Source organism: Monocercomonoides exilis (assembly GCF_001643675.1).
Source record: "Monocercomonoides exilis strain PA203 chromosome Unknown scaffold8-1962414, whole genome shotgun sequence".
Lineage (NCBI taxonomy): Eukaryota > Preaxostyla > Oxymonadida > Polymastigidae > Monocercomonoides > Monocercomonoides exilis.
Genome location: NW_027150553.1, coordinates 1213046 through 1229488, shown reverse-complemented (window position 1 = coordinate 1229488; position 16443 = coordinate 1213046). Strand labels below are relative to the sequence as shown.

Genomic DNA, 16443 nt, shown 5'->3' with positions numbered 1-16443 from the left:
AAGTTTGGCGTTATACAAGAAGCTTGGAGTGGATTACAGGCAAAATGGACTTTGAGTCATTTGACCTTTGTCTTCAGCCTTCTATCATTGAAACGTTATTCACAAGAGCAGAGAACGAGGTTGCGATGCTGAGAATATCTTCTGACAGAAGATACATAGTATTCAAACTTGACAATAACATCGCGTTCACCATCTTCATCATCTTCATCTCTGTCATTGCCATCATCGCTGTCATCATCATCCTCATCTTCATTAAAAATTTTATTGAAGGATTTTTATTGTTTGTGTGTTATTCGAGCGGAATCAGTGCCGAGAATTGGAAATAAGCAAGTTTTTGGAAGCAGAACAGAATCACTTTCATTGATGTTGAGATTGGCAGCGGAGACAGAAAAGGCGAGTTTTGTTGGCAGAAAAGAACAATATTTTGAGAGGCACTCGAAGAAGAAGAAGAAAGTGTGTGAAGATTGGCGATAAATATATTTTTAGAGTGTGTTTTGTATTATTTTTTTTTCTCAAATTTTTCACATATTTATTTTTTTTATTTTTTTGAGGGATTAAGATTTATGGAAGGACATTTTCAGGCAATGAATGAACATGGGGGAAAGAGCATATTGGATGCTTTTGAGAAATCAGGCAATAACAAAAATTTGAGAATATCGAAGAATGAGCTGGAGGAAATCAATGAAATGAATGGAAGAGGAGACCTTTGAAGATTTGTGCGGCGATTTGAAAAAGAAGAAGGGGAAGCGACGGAAAAGAGTAATCGGAAAATTGAGGAAATGGCTGAAGAAGAAATGTGACAGGAAGTCAAGATGGAAATGAAGATGAAGAAAAGGAAGAAGATTGCAAAAAGAAAAAGGTACTGGTTTGTGATATTTTTAATATCAATTTTATGTATTTTTTATATTTTTTCTTTATATTTTTAATTGATAATAGGGACTTTTGCATGAATATTCAAAAGCGATGAATGCGAATGGAATATGGAAAGAAGGAAGAAAACGGAAACAGAAGGAAAAAAAGAGATGTGTGGAAGCCATGATGATCAGAAGGGGAAGAAGAAGCAGAAAAAATGATACAATCATATTGAGATATTTTGCAGCGTTATGCTAAAGGCGTTGAGAAGAGAAGGTTGCGTTGAAGAAAGAATTTCAGTGAATGAATCGCGTTTCTCATCTTCTTCCCCATTCTTCTTTTCACCTTCCATTCCCTTTATATCCCTCTTTCATTTGACATTTTTCAATATTTCAACAGCATCTTCAGATTGCCCATCTCCAACAATTACGTCAACCCAAACATCAAGTTTTATGAATAGTTGCTCATTCTTGTCTGTTAATGATGCATATGATGGCGGAATTGTTCCCTCCCTTAATAACCACTTGGCTTTCTTGACTGCCTCAAACACATCGTTTGTCAGATGTTGTCGGACAAGGAATGTTGTTTGCGAAGGAACTGCAGAGGTACCATTGAAACCAGACAGACAGAATGAAACATTCAATGGAGCTAATTCATTCACTTGGTGTGAATGGAATGGATCGAGAACAACAGGAAAAGGCGAGGTATATTCCGATGGCACTTCGAACGGTGGTGCGATATTCATGTGTGGTCAATCGTTGGCCGCTGTTTCAGTTTCGCATTGTGCATTCAATGAATGTGTCGCGCATTGGTGCGGTGGAGGTATTAGTTGCTATAATATTAAATCGGTTGAGATTGTGAATAACACGTTCAATTCATGTAATGCGCAAAATCGATATGGAGGAGGGGTATTCGTTTATTTGATTTCGACGTGTGCTCGGACCAGTGGATGTGAATTCCAGAATTGTAAAGCAAATAATGCTGGAGGAGGACTTTATCTTGATAATTTTAATGTTTCGGGGCAAGAATGCATTGAGACAGAAAATGGAGGAGGGAAAAGTGCGTGTGTGTTTGACTGCAGTTTCACTTCATGCTCGATAACAAACAATGGAGGTGGGGGTATGTGTTGTGCTAACATTCCAATCACACAATTCAAAATGAGGAGCATTCGGTTTATTTCATGTTCAGCATTAAGAGAAGGCGGAGGATTGGAGTTATATCCATACAGACAAGCATCACAAAATGATGTGATTTATTGTTATTTCCTGTTCTTTCACGAATGCAAATGCTCTGCAGCCACTCCATATGGTCATGATATGGTATATTATGATCGATATAATGTTTTTAAGTCTTCAAACAATCCTTTCTATGAATGCTACACAACAAATACAGATGACAAGAGAGTGTGTTATGGATATGATTATACGGGAAGTAGTTGGTCGTACTATCACACAGAAAAAAAGGATTGGTTGAAGGACAAGACAGTATACGTGTCAGAGAGCGGGAATGATGAACATGTGCTGTGCGGGTCAAATGAATCAAATCCGTGTCTGACGGTGAAGAAGGCGTTTGAGATGTGCGAGGTGCAGATTAGCTTGACAATCACGCTGCTGGACGGGAATCACACAAGCGAGGCAACAACAGTTGATATTGGAGAAAAGAAGATTTCAGTTATTGGGAAAGGCAAAGATAAGAGTTCGATTGGAACAGGAGCCCTTTCATCAACTGGAGCGCTGTTCAGTGTGACAACAGGCCAACTTGGTTTATTGCACATGAAGGTTGATTGCAACTCAAATGCAAATCCTTCTTCGCCGAGTGTAGTTGCGGTGTCTGATGGAGGTGGGTCACTCTCGTTGGAGGATGTTGTGATCACCACGAGTAAAACAGGAGACTATGTGATGTCGTCGTCAGTGTTTGTGGTGCCGCTGTCGCAGCTGTCGATGGTTGATGTGGAGATCATAAATATGAATGTCTCAAAATCATTGTTCTCTGAGCCGGATCTCTCTTCTCCTTCTTCTTCTTCTTCATTGTTGTCATTGTCGTCAACTGCACTGTATCTGACAGCCACAGCATCAGGAGATAGCGTGCTGGCGAATGTGAAGGTGACGAATGTGAAGTTGACTGAAGGAGATGGGGTGGTTGTGGCAAAGAGTGTGAAGGCAGGAGAGACGTTCGGGATGATGAGCACGAGAACAGAAGGGGAGCAGAGTGGTTGTATATTTGGGAAGGGCGATTCTGAGATGAATTTTTGGTCGCATGTGAAATTGGAGGGAGGAATAAAAAATCATAGGTGCGTTGCGAATTTGTTTCTGTTTTGCTGCAACCCGTGCAACCCACATAAAATAAGCACCATCACTGCTGCAAAACTCGAAATCTCCTGTTTTATCGAGGAGAAGAAAATCGGGTTTATTTGTGAAAAGGAAAGGAAGAAAGGTGAGTAATTTGATGGAACATCAACGATTTATTTTTTCTTTGAAAAAAAAGAGTATTTATGTTAATTCATAAATTTCGATGTTTTGCAGAAACAAAAAGTGGACAAGTTTCTTTGTTGAATCCTTCTTTTTTTTTTTCAATGAAAAAATTCATATGATTTTTATTTTTTCATTCATTAGCCAACTGCTTTTGAATGATTTTTTAGACTACAATAGTTATTAAAAATATATATCGATCTTTTCTTTTTCATTCTTTTTTTTTTTCAAATGTGATTTTCACAACAACATTTTTTTATAACAAAATGAAAAAATCAAATAGTTCCCTTGTTTGAAAGGATATATGAAATTTCGGAACAAACTGTTGAAGAACTTCAAAAATGATATGTTGATGAACAAACAAACAAATGGATAAATGAATGGATGAAAAACATCAAACAAGAGTATTTTCACAGCAACTGATGAATGAAAAAGGAAAACGATAACTTTTTTTTGTATTTTTGTCAAGTAATATCAAACTCTTCTGATTTGTCAATCATTCATTTTCATTTTGACAGGGGAAAATAAAAATGAAAACAATTATTCATTGAGAAATCAGATGAATTAGAAAATGGGCTTTATCATGATTCAAATGAGAAACATTTATCAAAATGAAAAATATGAATCAAAAAATGATCAAATCTTTTTTTATTAGAAATGATTATTTTTCATTGACGTTTAACTCTATATCCTTTTTTATATCAACCACAAGGCACTCAATGGCTTTCAAAATCATGATTTCAAAATTAATCACCCATATTAATTCTTTTGAATTGAATGTTTCTTTTTAGTTTGTTTAGCTGTCTATTATTTCAGAACTAATATATCTTTCCCAAAACTTTGATGAGACGATAATTATACAATCACTTTATGTTCATTTCTCTTTTATGATTTTTGAAATCACATTTTAACTTCAAAATAAGTTTTAATGCACCAATTTATCAAACATATTTGGAACAATGAAAAATTACCAACAAATTGTGATTTGCATTTCTGTCAAATTTGACAAATCGATTGTCCTCATTCAAGGAAAATCCCAAATGTCATTGAATATGGAGATTTTTTACATGTGCGATTTTTCAAAAAAAGTGAAACATTTTTATTTGATATTTTTATTCTATTTTAATAATTTAAGAGATGCTCAAATTAATTATTCTAACTTTTTATTGCGTGAAATTAAATATAAATATATATATAGTTAGTGTTAATAATGGTGGATACTTTCAATAACTGTGGACAGTTGCATTATCTCAACAATCGTTGACAGTTGCTTTTTGACAATTAACACAATTATTCCCTCATTGAATATGAACTTATGAGACGTACTGTAATGTTACAACTTGCTCCCAGGAATTAAGAAAGATTCATTTTTGAAAGATATATAAGTTCATATTCAATGAGGGAATAATTGGGTTAATTGTCAAAAAGCAACTGTCAACGATTGTTGAGATAATGCAACTGTCCACAGTTATTGAAAGTATCCACCATTATTAACACTAACTATATATATATTTATATTTAATTTCACGCAATAAAAAGTTAGAATAATTAATTTGAGCATCTCTTAAATTATTAAAATAGAATAAAAATATCAAATAAAAATGTTTCACTTTTTTTGAAAAATCGCACATGTAAAAAATCTCCATATTCAATGACATTTGGGATTTTCCTTGAATGAGGACAATCGATTTGTCAAATTTGACAGAAATGCAAATCACAATTTGTTGGTAATTTTTCATTGTTCCAAATATGTTTGATAAATTGGTGCATTAAAACTTATTTTGAAGTTAAAATGTGATTTCAAAAATCATAAAAGAGAAATGAACATAAAGTGATTGTATAATTATCGTCTCATCAAAGTTTTGGGAAAGATATATTAGTTCTGAAATAATAGACAGCTAAACAAACTAAAAAGAAACATTCAATTCAAAAGAATTAATATGGGTGATTAATTTTGAAATCATGATTTTGAAAGCCATTGAGTGCCTTGTGGTTGATATAAAAAAGGATATAGAGTTAAACGTCAATGAAAAATAATCATTTCTAATAAAAAAGATTTGATCATTTTTTGATTCATATTTTTCATTTTGATAAATGTTTCTCATTTGAATCATGATAAAGCCCATTTTCTAATTCATCTGATTTCTCAATGAATAATTGTTTTCATTTTTATTTTCCCCTGTCAAAATGAAAATGAATGATTGACAAATCAGAAGAGTTTGATATTACTTGACAAAAATACAAAAAAAAGTTATCGTTTTCCTTTTTCATTCATCAGTTGCTGTGAAAATACTCTTGTTTGATGTTTTTCATCCATTCATTTATCCATTTGTTTGTTTGTTCATCAACATATCATTTTTGAAGTTCTTCAACAGTTTGTTCCGAAATTTCATATATCCTTTCAAACAAGGGAACTATTTGATTTTTTCATTTTGTTATAAAAAAATGTTGTTGTGAAAATCACATTTGAAAAAAAAAGAATGAAAAAGAAAAGATCGATATATATTTTTAATAACTATTGTAGTCTAAAAAATCATTCAAAAGCAGTTGGCTAATGAATGAAAAAATAAAAATCATATGAATTTTTTCATTGAAAAAAAAAAAGAAGGATTCAACAAAGAAACTTGTCCACTTTTTGTTTCTGCAAAACATCGAAATTTATGAATTAACATAAATACTCTTTTTTTTCAAAGAAAAAATAAATCGTTGATGTTCCATCAAATTACTCACCTTTCTTCCTTTCCTTTTCACAAATAAACCCGATTTTCTTCTCCTCGATAAAACAGGAGATTTCGAGTTTTGCAGCAGTGATGGTGCTTATTTTATGTGGGTTGCACGGGTTGCAGCAAAACAGAAACAAATTCGCAACGCACCTATGATTTTTTATTCCTCCCTCCAATTTCACATGCGACCAAAAATTCATCTCAGAATCGCCCTTCCCAAATATACAACCACTCTGCTCCCCTTCTGTTCTCGTGCTCATCATCCCGAACGTCTCTCCTGCCTTCACACTCTTTGCCACAACCACCCCATCTCCTTCAGTCAACTTCACATTCGTCACCTTCACATTCGCCAGCACGCTATCTCCTGATGCTGTGGCTGTCAGATACAGTGCAGTTGACGACAATGACAACAATGAAGAAGAAGAAGAAGGAGAAGAGAGATCCGGCTCAGAGAACAATGATTTTGAGACATTCATATTTATGATCTCCACATCAACCATCGACAGCTGCGACAGCGGCACCACAAACACTGACGACGACATCACATAGTCTCCTGTTTTACTCGTGGTGATCACAACATCCTCCAACGAGAGTGACCCACCTCCATCAGACACCGCAACTACACTCGGCGAAGAAGGATTTGCATTTGAGTTGCAATCAACCTTCATGTGCAATAAACCAAGTTGGCCTGTTGTCACACTGAACAGCGCTCCAGTTGATGAAAGGGCTCCTGTTCCAATCGAACTCTTATCTTTGCCTTTCCCAATAACTGAAATCTTCTTTTCTCCAATATCAACTGTTGTTGCCTCGCTTGTGTGATTCCCGTCCAGCAGCGTGATTGTCAAGCTAATCTGCACCTCGCACATCTCAAACGCCTTCTTCACCGTCAGACACGGATTTGATTCATTTGACCCGCACAGCACATGTTCATCATTCCCGCTCTCTGACACGTATACTGTCTTGTCCTTCAACCAATCCTTTTTTTCTGTGTGATAGTACGACCAACTACTTCCCGTATAATCATATCCATAACACACTCTCTTGTCATCTGTATTTGTTGTGTAGCATTCATAGAAAGGATTGTTTGAAGACTTAAAAACATTATATCGATCATAATATACCATATCATGACCATATGGAGTGGCTGCAGAGCATTTGCATTCGTGAAAGAACAGGAAATAACAATAAATCACATCATTTTGTGATGCTTGTCTGTATGGATATAACTCCAATCCTCCGCCTTCTCTTAATGCTGAACATGAAATAAACCGAATGCTCCTCATTTTGAATTGTGTGATTGGAATGTTAGCACAACACATACCCCCACCTCCATTGTTTGTTATCGAGCATGAAGTGAAACTGCAGTCAAACACACACGCACTTTTCCCTCCTCCATTTTCTGTCTCAATGCATTCTTGCCCCGAAACATTAAAATTATCAAGATAAAGTCCTCCTCCAGCATTATTTGCTTTACAATTCTGGAATTCACATCCACTGGTCCGAGCACACGTCGAAATCAAATAAACGAATACCCCTCCTCCATATCGATTTTGCGCATTACATGAATTGAACGTGTTATTCACAATCTCAACCGATTTAATATTATAGCAACTAATACCTCCACCGCACCAATGCGCGACACATTCATTGAATGCACAATGCGAAACTGAAACAGCGGCCAACGATTGACCACACATGAATATCGCACCACCGTTCGAAGTGCCATCGGAATATACCTCGCCTTTTCCTGTTGTTCTCGATCCATTCCATTCACACCAAGTGAATGAATTAGCTCCATTGAATGTTTCATTCTGTCTGTCTGGTTTCAATGGTACCTCTGCAGTTCCTTCGCAAACAACATTCCTTGTCCGACAACATCTGACAAACGATGTGTTTGAGGCAGTCAAGAAAGCCAAGTGGTTATTAAGGGAGGGAACAATTCCGCCATCATATGCATCATTAACAGACAAGAATGAGCAACTATTCATAAAACTTGATGTTTGGGTTGACGTAATTGTTGGAGATGGGCAATCTGAAGATGCTGTTGAAATATTGAAAAATGTCAAATGAAAGAGGGATATAAAGGGAATGGAAGGTGAAAAGAAGAATGGGGAAGAAGATGAGAAACGCGATTCATTCACTGAAATTCTTTCTTCAACGCAACCTTCTCTTCTCAACGCCTTTAGCATAACGCTGCAAAATATCTCAATATGATTGTATCATTTTTTCTGCTTCTTCTTCCCCTTCTGATCATCATGGCTTCCACACATCTCTTTTTTTTCCTTCTGTTTCCGTTTTCTTCCTTCTTTCCATATTCCATTCGCATTCATCGCTTTTGAATATTCATGCAAAAGTCCCTATTATCAATTAAAAATATAAAGAAAAAATATAAAAAATACATAAAATTGATATTAAAAATATCACAAACCAGTACCTTTTTCTTTTTGCAATCTTCTTCCTTTTCTTCATCTTCATTTCCATCTTGACTTCCTGTCACATTTCTTCTTCAGCCATTTCCTCAATTTTCCGATTACTCTTTTCCGTCGCTTCCCCTTCTTCTTTTTCAAATCGCCGCACAAATCTTCAAAGGTCTCCTCTTCCATTCATTTCATTGATTTCCTCCAGCTCATTCTTCGATATTCTCAAATTTTTGTTATTGCCTGATTTCTCAAAAGCATCCAATATGCTCTTTCCCCCATGTTCATTCATTGCCTGAAAATGTCCTTCCATAAATCTTAATCCCTCAAAAAAATAAAAAAAATAAATATGTGAAAAATTTGAGAAAAAAAAATAATACAAAGCAAACTCTAAAAATATATTTATTGCCAATCTTCACACACTTTCTTCTTCTTCTTGAGCCTCTCAAAATGTTGTTCTTTTCTGCCAGCAAAATTCGCCTTTTTTGCTTCTGCTGCCAATCTCAACATCAATGAAAGTGATTCTGTTCTGCTTCCAAAAACTTGCTTATTTCCAATTCTTGGCACAGATCCCACTCAAATAACACATAGATAATAAAAATCCTTCAATAAAATTTTTAATGAAGATGAGGATGATGATGACAGCGATGATGGCAATGACAGAGATGAAGATGATGAAGATGGTGAACGCGATGTTATTGTCAAGTTTGAATACTATGTATCTTCTGTCAGAAGATATTCTCAGCATCGCAACCTCGTTCTCTGCTCTTGTGAATAACGTTTCAATGATAGAAGGCTGAAGACAAAGGTCAAATGACTCAAAGTCCATTTTGCCTGTAATCCACTCCAAGCTTCTTGTATAACGCCAAACTTTCTGATTTTCTCGTATATTTGGTTCAAAAGCCAAGTAATCAAATCCAGTTCCATCGCTCCCCCCAGCGCGTAAAAGCAATGTCTTGCCATTCCCACCCCAAGAAATGCGCCTTGTTCTGTCCCAACCAATTTCAATCTCCTGTTTCAGTTATTTGCCCCAATCTCCCCAACAAAAATTTTCTGAAAATATCCCACCCTCATTAAAAAACGCTCACTTTTCATTGAATTTTGTTATTCTTCCTTTTAGCTTTGAATGTCTTCCAACCCCGTTCATTTCTGCTCCATTAAAATTCATTTTTCATCGCATTTCTATCCATCGCGCATGTTGAGTCCAAAATAAGTCACATAAATATTTGTAACAAAATACATTCAGGCTCTAATATATTTGTAAGGTATCATTTGGCTCCCTTCCTCGCTGTTCTGCTCTGCAAAGAATAGATTGTCCATTTTTTATAAGTTGTCTGAATCACGACTTTGGAGAGGATACGGATGATAACATCTTCACAATCAATAGAGCAATAAAAATTGCATACATCGAAAATTCTTCTTTTCCATCGAAAATATTGTTGCTTCACAGCCATTCATCAATCAAAATGAATAATTTCATCTTCCATCGAATAAATATTCTTTTGTAATACCCCACATTTTCACTGGAAATATTTCACTTAGTCAACCTGTGCTTGTTTTAGCTTCGGAATCTCACTCCGTTGGCAGTTTCTGAGCATTAAGCATTTCTTGATCATGTTCCATAACGAATTAGAGCCACAAAAGAAAAGGGGCACAACTCGATGTGTCGTGGCTGAATGGGCATATGAAGACAATGCGATTGTAAAAGAATGGATTTATGGAATGGGGTGATGGAGTTGAGTACTTGAAGGAGGCAGGGTTTAGAGAGGGAATGGAACGATAAAAGAATGTTTTTTTGGGGGGAGAAAGAGGTGGTTTTGGTGATATTTCAGATGCAAAACGGATGTGCGGAGGATGGATTGGGATGAGGTTGGGAGGGGTAGTTTTTGAGATTTTTATCATTGGGAAGGTGTTTAGGCCGTGTTTATTGTTGGAGAAAAGGAATTCGATGTGGAGGAGGTGGGATAAGAGGGAAAACAAGAAGGGCAGAAGATGAGTGGGGTGAATGGAATATATTCACTGGAGGGGAGGACAGGAAATGGAGAGATATGGGGGGAAGATGCTTTTATTTCAAATGCAGAGAGAAGGAGGCATATGAGGCGGAACAAGAGGGAGAGCATTTGTGAGTGAGTGTATAATTAGAGAGGGAAGCGGGGTTGAAGGGGGAAAAAAAGTGAGAGATATTTTTTTAATCTTTTTTAATTTTTTATTGAAAGGACCGTTTGGCCGCGCCTCTCATTTGCAGGACAAGTGTTGGAGGTGGAGGCGGAGGAAGACGGGAAGAAGGAACATCAGCGCTGGCGCTTTGCATTGGAGGTGTGGGGATGGATTCGCGACAGAGATGGAGCGAGGTGAGGGGCTGACCACGAGAAGATGTTTTGCGCCAGAGACATACAAAGAAATGGAGATATTTATTTTTATTGGTTGGAAGAAGGGGAATGGGAGCTGGGGAGACAGGGATTGTGATATTTGGTGGGATGGTATTGCTGTTGTTTTGGGGGGAAATGGAGAGAAGAAGAAGAAGATTTTGGCAAGAGATGGGAAGAGATTCTTCAGATGGAATCTTCTTCATTGCTTGTATTTTTATAGAATGGAGTTTGTGGAGGTTATTTGAGTGGAAGCGGAACAGAAGATTGAGCTTTTGTTAATATTTTAAAAAGAAGAAGAAGAAGAAAGAAAAAAGTCAGCGAAAGGCGGTCATTGCGAAAGATGTAGGTTTGCATTTTTTTATTAATATTTTTTATCAAATGTTTTTATTTTTTATTATGAAATTAGGTTTTTTCACAGGACTGCTCAATGGCAATGAACGAACAAGGAATATGATTTGAGGGGATATTGGATGCATATAAAGAAATCTGGAGATAATAAATGAAGGGGAGCATCGAGGAATGAGCCGGATGAAATATCAAGGAAAAGAGAAGAAGATATATTTTTTTGAAGGTTTTGGAAGGCATATACGATGAATCTTAATAAAAGTTAAAGGAGGGAATGGAAAAATGATGATATAGCAGAAGAAGAAATTTGGCAAAAAGTCGAGAAGAAGAAGTGGAAGATGGTGAAAAGAAAATGGTACGGGGCTTTTCATATTTTTAATATCAATTATTTTTTGGAATTTTTTTTTTAATTTCTTAATTTTTTTTATTTATTACGTTTTTTGCATTATTATAATTTTTGCATTATTAAATATATTTTATTCAAAAAGATAACAGAGACTTTTGCGCGAACATTCAAAAGGAATGGATGTGAATGGAATATGGAAAAAAAGACAGAAGTTAACAACAACCGAAAATGGATATGAGTTCAGCATGCAAGTCAGAAGCCGTAGAAGAGATTGGAAAAGAGACTTGGACTTTTCCGAGAATGCTGCTTCATTGTGCGTGCATTCAAGACAAGCACATTGCAAATGGGAAAAGGAAAAAGGAAGAACTTCTGTGAGAGAATCGCATTTCTCATCTTCAACATCATTTTTTTCATCATCCTCAATGCTCTTTGTTTCCTTCTCACAACTCACATTTTTCAACATCTCAACAGCAAATGATGCATGTTCACCTCCAACCACAATGTCAACCCAAACCACATGTATGATATACAGCTGCTCCTTTTCATCAGTTTGTGATGCATATGATGGCGGGATTGTCCCTTCCCTCAACAATCCCTTGGCTTCCTTGACAGCCTCAAATACATCATTCATTGGGTGTTGCAGAACAAGAAATGTTGAATATATTGGAACTTCAGGTAATAAGAAACACCCAGAGAGACAAAATGAAACATTCAATGGAACGAATACATTCACTTGGTGCGAATGGGATGGGTCGAAAACAGCGGGAAAAGGCGATTCATGGGATGATGGTATATCGAGCGGGGGAGCGATATGCATGTTCAATTTAGGAGAAGGAGTATTGTCTATTTTGTTTTGCAAGTTCAACAACTGCTATTCCGACGCATATGGGGGAGGTGTATTTTGCCATGCGATCAAGACAATTGTGTGTGAGAACAGCACATTCAGCAGCTGCACAGCACAAGCAAATACAGGTGGCGGAATTCATGCTTATTCGATTTCATCATGTGTTCAGATCAGCGGATGTGAATTTCAAAAATGTTCTGCAAATGGCTGGGGAGGAGGTTTGAGACTGGATGATTTTCAGGTTTCAGAAACAGGATGCATTCCAACAGAAAGTGGAGAAGGGGAGAGTGCGTGTGTGTTTGACTGCAGTTTCACTTCATGCTCAGTCACAAATTCATATGGTGGAGGCATGTATTGCACTAACATTCCAGCTGCATTCAAGATCAAGAATATTAGATTTCTTTTTTGCTCTGCTGTTTCATATGGCGGAGGGTTGCGATTATATACAGATAAAACAACAATGCCAATTGATTTGCATTATTGTTATTTTCTTTTTTTCCACGAATGCAAATGCTCAGCCAATCCTCCACGCGGACATGATATTGCATATGCAGATTATTACAAACATTTTTTGGATTCTGGAAATCCGTTTTTCGAGTGCTATGCTACAAATGCTGATGATAGGAGATTATTTTATGAATACTATGATGGTACTAATTGGATCCACAAGCACACAGAAAAGTGGGATTGGCTGAAGGACAAAACGATATATGTTTCTGTTGGTGGAGATGATAATATTGAGTTGTGTGGGATGAATGAAACATATCCGTGTCTGACGGTGAAGAAGGCATTCGAGATGTGTAAGATACAAATTAGCTTGGCAATCACGCTGATGGAAGGGAATCACACAAGCGAGACAACAACGATTGAGATTGGGACAAAGAAGATTTCAGTTATTGGAATGGGCAAAGAGAAGAAGAAAATCTGATTGGAGGTGGATTTGTGTTGTTCATCCTTCTCATCTTCTTCATCTTCTTCATCTTCGCATTCTTTGTTGTCTTTGTTTTTTTCTTTTTCTCTTCCTATTCTTTTTATTAGCAAGACACATTTTCATTGACTTCTTTGCCATATTCTATTTCATTATCATCTAATTCTTCTTCGCTTTTAAAAAGAAATCCATTGATTTTTTTCATCCTTTTCCTCTTTCTCTTTGCCATCATTAGCCTCATATTTTTTTTTTTTTGTTTTGTTTTATTCAGGTTTTCGTTCCCTTTCTTTTTCCTCTCCTTCGAAATCTTATTCAGAGATTTGGGATTTTGGAGTTCTTGGAGAAGAAGGAAATGTGAGGATTGGAAAGAGAAAATATATCAGGAGAAAAGGAAAGGAATGAGATTGACAATGAGATTGGAATCAAAGGCGAAGAAGATGGATGAAGTGGAAGAAAGAATCAATATTAGAAGAAGAAGAAGAAAGAAAAAGCCAGTGAAGAGGAGCGAATGAAAAAGGCATGAGTTTTTATTTATCATAATAATAGCATCTTATCTTGTAATTTCTTTTCTTTCTTTTTTTTGTATATATATATTTATTTAAAAGAGAATAGGATTTTAGAAAAGGAGGGGAAGCGACAGAAGAAAGAGCGAAAAGCTGATGAGATGACAAAAGAAGGAGTCTGGCAAGAATTTGAGAAAAAAAAGGTATTACTAAGAAAACAGATTGAAAAGGAATGAATGGCGAGGAAATGGAGGAAAAAAGAATTTGAAGATAGAATGTTTTGAGGAGCATTTGCAGAAGAGTGGGAAAAAGGGAAGGGGATGAAAAGTTTGTTGTGGGGATGGGGAGGGAAGATGAGGCAGAGGCATTTGATGTGAGTGGGAGCATTGGGGTGTTGACAAATATCACATTGAAGGGGTGGGGAAGAGGGGGAGAGATCTATTCAGGCAGGCTGTTTGGAGGGAAGGGATATGGAGGGGAGAAGGGTGGAGGTGAAGAAAAAGGAGGAGAAGGAGGAGAAATGGGAAGAGGAAGAGAAGGAGAAGGCATTGAAGGGAGTATTTCGGTGAGCGAATCACACTTCTCTTCTTTTTGCGTCTCATCAGCCCCATTCCTCTCATCCCCTTCAATACCCCTTGTATCCCTCTCCAAATTATCATTTTTCAACATTTCAACAGCAACTTCGACATGCTCGCCTTCAACCACAATGTCAACCCAAACCTCTTGTTTTATGAACAGCTGCTCATTTTCTTCTGTTTGCGATGCATATGATGGCGGGATTATTCATTCCCTCAACAACCCCTTGGCTTCCTTGACAGCCTCAAATACATCATTCATCGGGTGTTGCAGAACAAGAAATGTTGAATATATTGGAACTTCAGGTAATAAGAAACACCCAGAGAGACAAAATGAAACATTCAATGGAACGAATACATTCACTTGGTGCGAATGGGATGGGTCGAAAACAGCGGGAAAAGGCGATTCATGGGATGATGGTATATCGAGCGGGGGAGCGATATTCATGTGTGGTCAATCGTTGGCCACTGTTTCAGTTTCGCATTGTGCATTCAATGAATGTGTCGCGCATTGGTGTGGCGGAGGCGTTCATTGCTATAATATTAAATCGGTTGAAATTGTGAATAACACGTTCAATTCATGTAATGCGCAAAATCGATATGGAGGAGGGGTATTCGTTTATTTGATTTCGACGTGTGCTCGGACCAGTGGATGTGAATTCCAGAATTGTAAAGCAAATAATGCTGGAGGAGGACTTTATCTTGATAATTTTAATGTTTCGGGGCAAGAATGCATTGAGACAGAAAATGGAGGAGGGAAAAGTGCGTGTGTGTTTGACTGTAGCTTTTCTTCTTGTACAATTTCTGGTGATTGCGGTGGGGGCATGTGCTGTTTCAATATTGTTCCCCAGTTCAAAATGAGGAGCGTTCAATTTATCTCATGCTCTGCAATGAGATATGGAGGAGGGTTTCATTTTAATCCAGATAGACAAAATGCACCAGATGATAAGATTTATTGTTTTTTCCTTTTCTTTCATGAATGCAAATGCAGGGATGCATCCAATCCATATGGGCATGATTTAGAATTTGCAGATTATAACAATGTTTTTTTGAGCACAGGAAATCCGTTCAAAGAATGTTACACAACAAACACAGATGACCAGAGAGTGTGCTATGCATACAATTATGCAAGTGCAAAAGCTTGGTCATATAACCAAACATCAAAAAAGGTGTGGCTGAACGAATGGTCGAAGGTTCTGTTTGTGGGGGTGAATGGTAAGGACTCGAGTGGGATGTGTGGAATGGGCGAGTCGGCACCTTGCAAGACGGTAGGACACGCAGTGGAGACGGGCTTGGAAGAGCTGAGCTCATCAGTCATGCTGATGGAAGGGAATCACATCAGCGAGACAGCAACAATCGATATTGGAGAAAAGAAGATTTTTGTCATTGGGAAAGGGAGGACGGAGAGTTCGATTGGAACAGGAGCATTTTAAATCAACAGGAGTGCTGTTCAGTGTGACAACAGGCCAACTTGGTTTATTGCACATGGAGGTTGACTGCAACTCAAGTGCAAATCCTTCGCCGAATGTGGTTGTGGTGTCTTATTGAAGCGGATCAATCTCACTTGTGTCAAGAAGCGAGTTGGGCAAATGAGAAATGGAGTAATATATTAAATAAGAAATATACGTATTTATTACAAAAAAGATTTGATTTGCACATTTCTTTTATTTAAATATTTGGAGTTTTGTTTTCAGATGCATATTGTTTTCATTTCATTATAATTTTTATGGATTTTTCTGTTTGATAGAAAAAAGAAATAATTTTTCAAAAATTCAAATATTTATTATTTTTAAGAATAAATGAAAAAGAAGAAAAGAAGAAAAACCTCTTCAATGTCTTTTTTTTGAGTTCAAGAAAAGAGAAAAGATTGTTGAAAAAGAAATATTCCTAGTTATTCTTTTTCATGAAATGTTCATCATCTTGTGAATATTACACATAGGCATGTGATTGGAATTCTTTGTCAAATAATCTTGTTCATCTTCAACAGAATAATCTCATTTCTTGAATTTTTGTTTAAATCGTTATCTTTAATATTCTCTTTGTTTTTTTGTTTTTCAGAATTTTCATATGTTT

General features: G+C 36.6%; 4 protein-coding genes across 4 annotated transcripts; 3 read left to right on the top strand and 1 right to left on the bottom strand.

The window, feature by feature from the left end:
* Positions 1-2624: 2624 nt before the first annotated feature.
* MONOS_17143 (uncharacterized protein) lies at positions 2625-3293 on the top strand (the record flags this gene model as incomplete). The annotated part of the gene is made up of 1 exon (XM_067870035.1): positions 2625-3293. The coding sequence occupies one exon, from the start codon at positions 2625-2627 to the stop codon at positions 3291-3293; it is 669 nt and encodes a 222-aa protein (XP_067733056.1).
* A 2749-nt stretch (positions 3294-6042) lies between these two features.
* MONOS_15136 (uncharacterized protein) lies at positions 6043-8232 on the bottom strand (the record flags this gene model as incomplete). Its single annotated transcript, XM_067867992.1, has 1 exon — positions 6043-8232. The coding sequence occupies one exon, from the start codon at positions 8230-8232 to the stop codon at positions 6043-6045; it is 2190 nt and encodes a 729-aa protein (XP_067733055.1).
* Positions 8233-11696: 3464 nt separating this feature from the next.
* Positions 11697-13292, top strand: MONOS_16106 (uncharacterized protein; the record flags this gene model as incomplete). Its single annotated transcript, XM_067869018.1, has 1 exon — positions 11697-13292. The coding sequence occupies one exon, from the start codon at positions 11697-11699 to the stop codon at positions 13290-13292; it is 1596 nt and encodes a 531-aa protein (XP_067733054.1).
* Positions 13293-14135: 843 nt separating this feature from the next.
* MONOS_16107 (uncharacterized protein) lies at positions 14136-15803 on the top strand (the record flags this gene model as incomplete). Its single annotated transcript, XM_067869019.1, has 1 exon — positions 14136-15803. The coding sequence occupies one exon, from the start codon at positions 14136-14138 to the stop codon at positions 15801-15803; it is 1668 nt and encodes a 555-aa protein (XP_067733053.1).
* Positions 15804-16443: the final 640 nt, after the last annotated feature.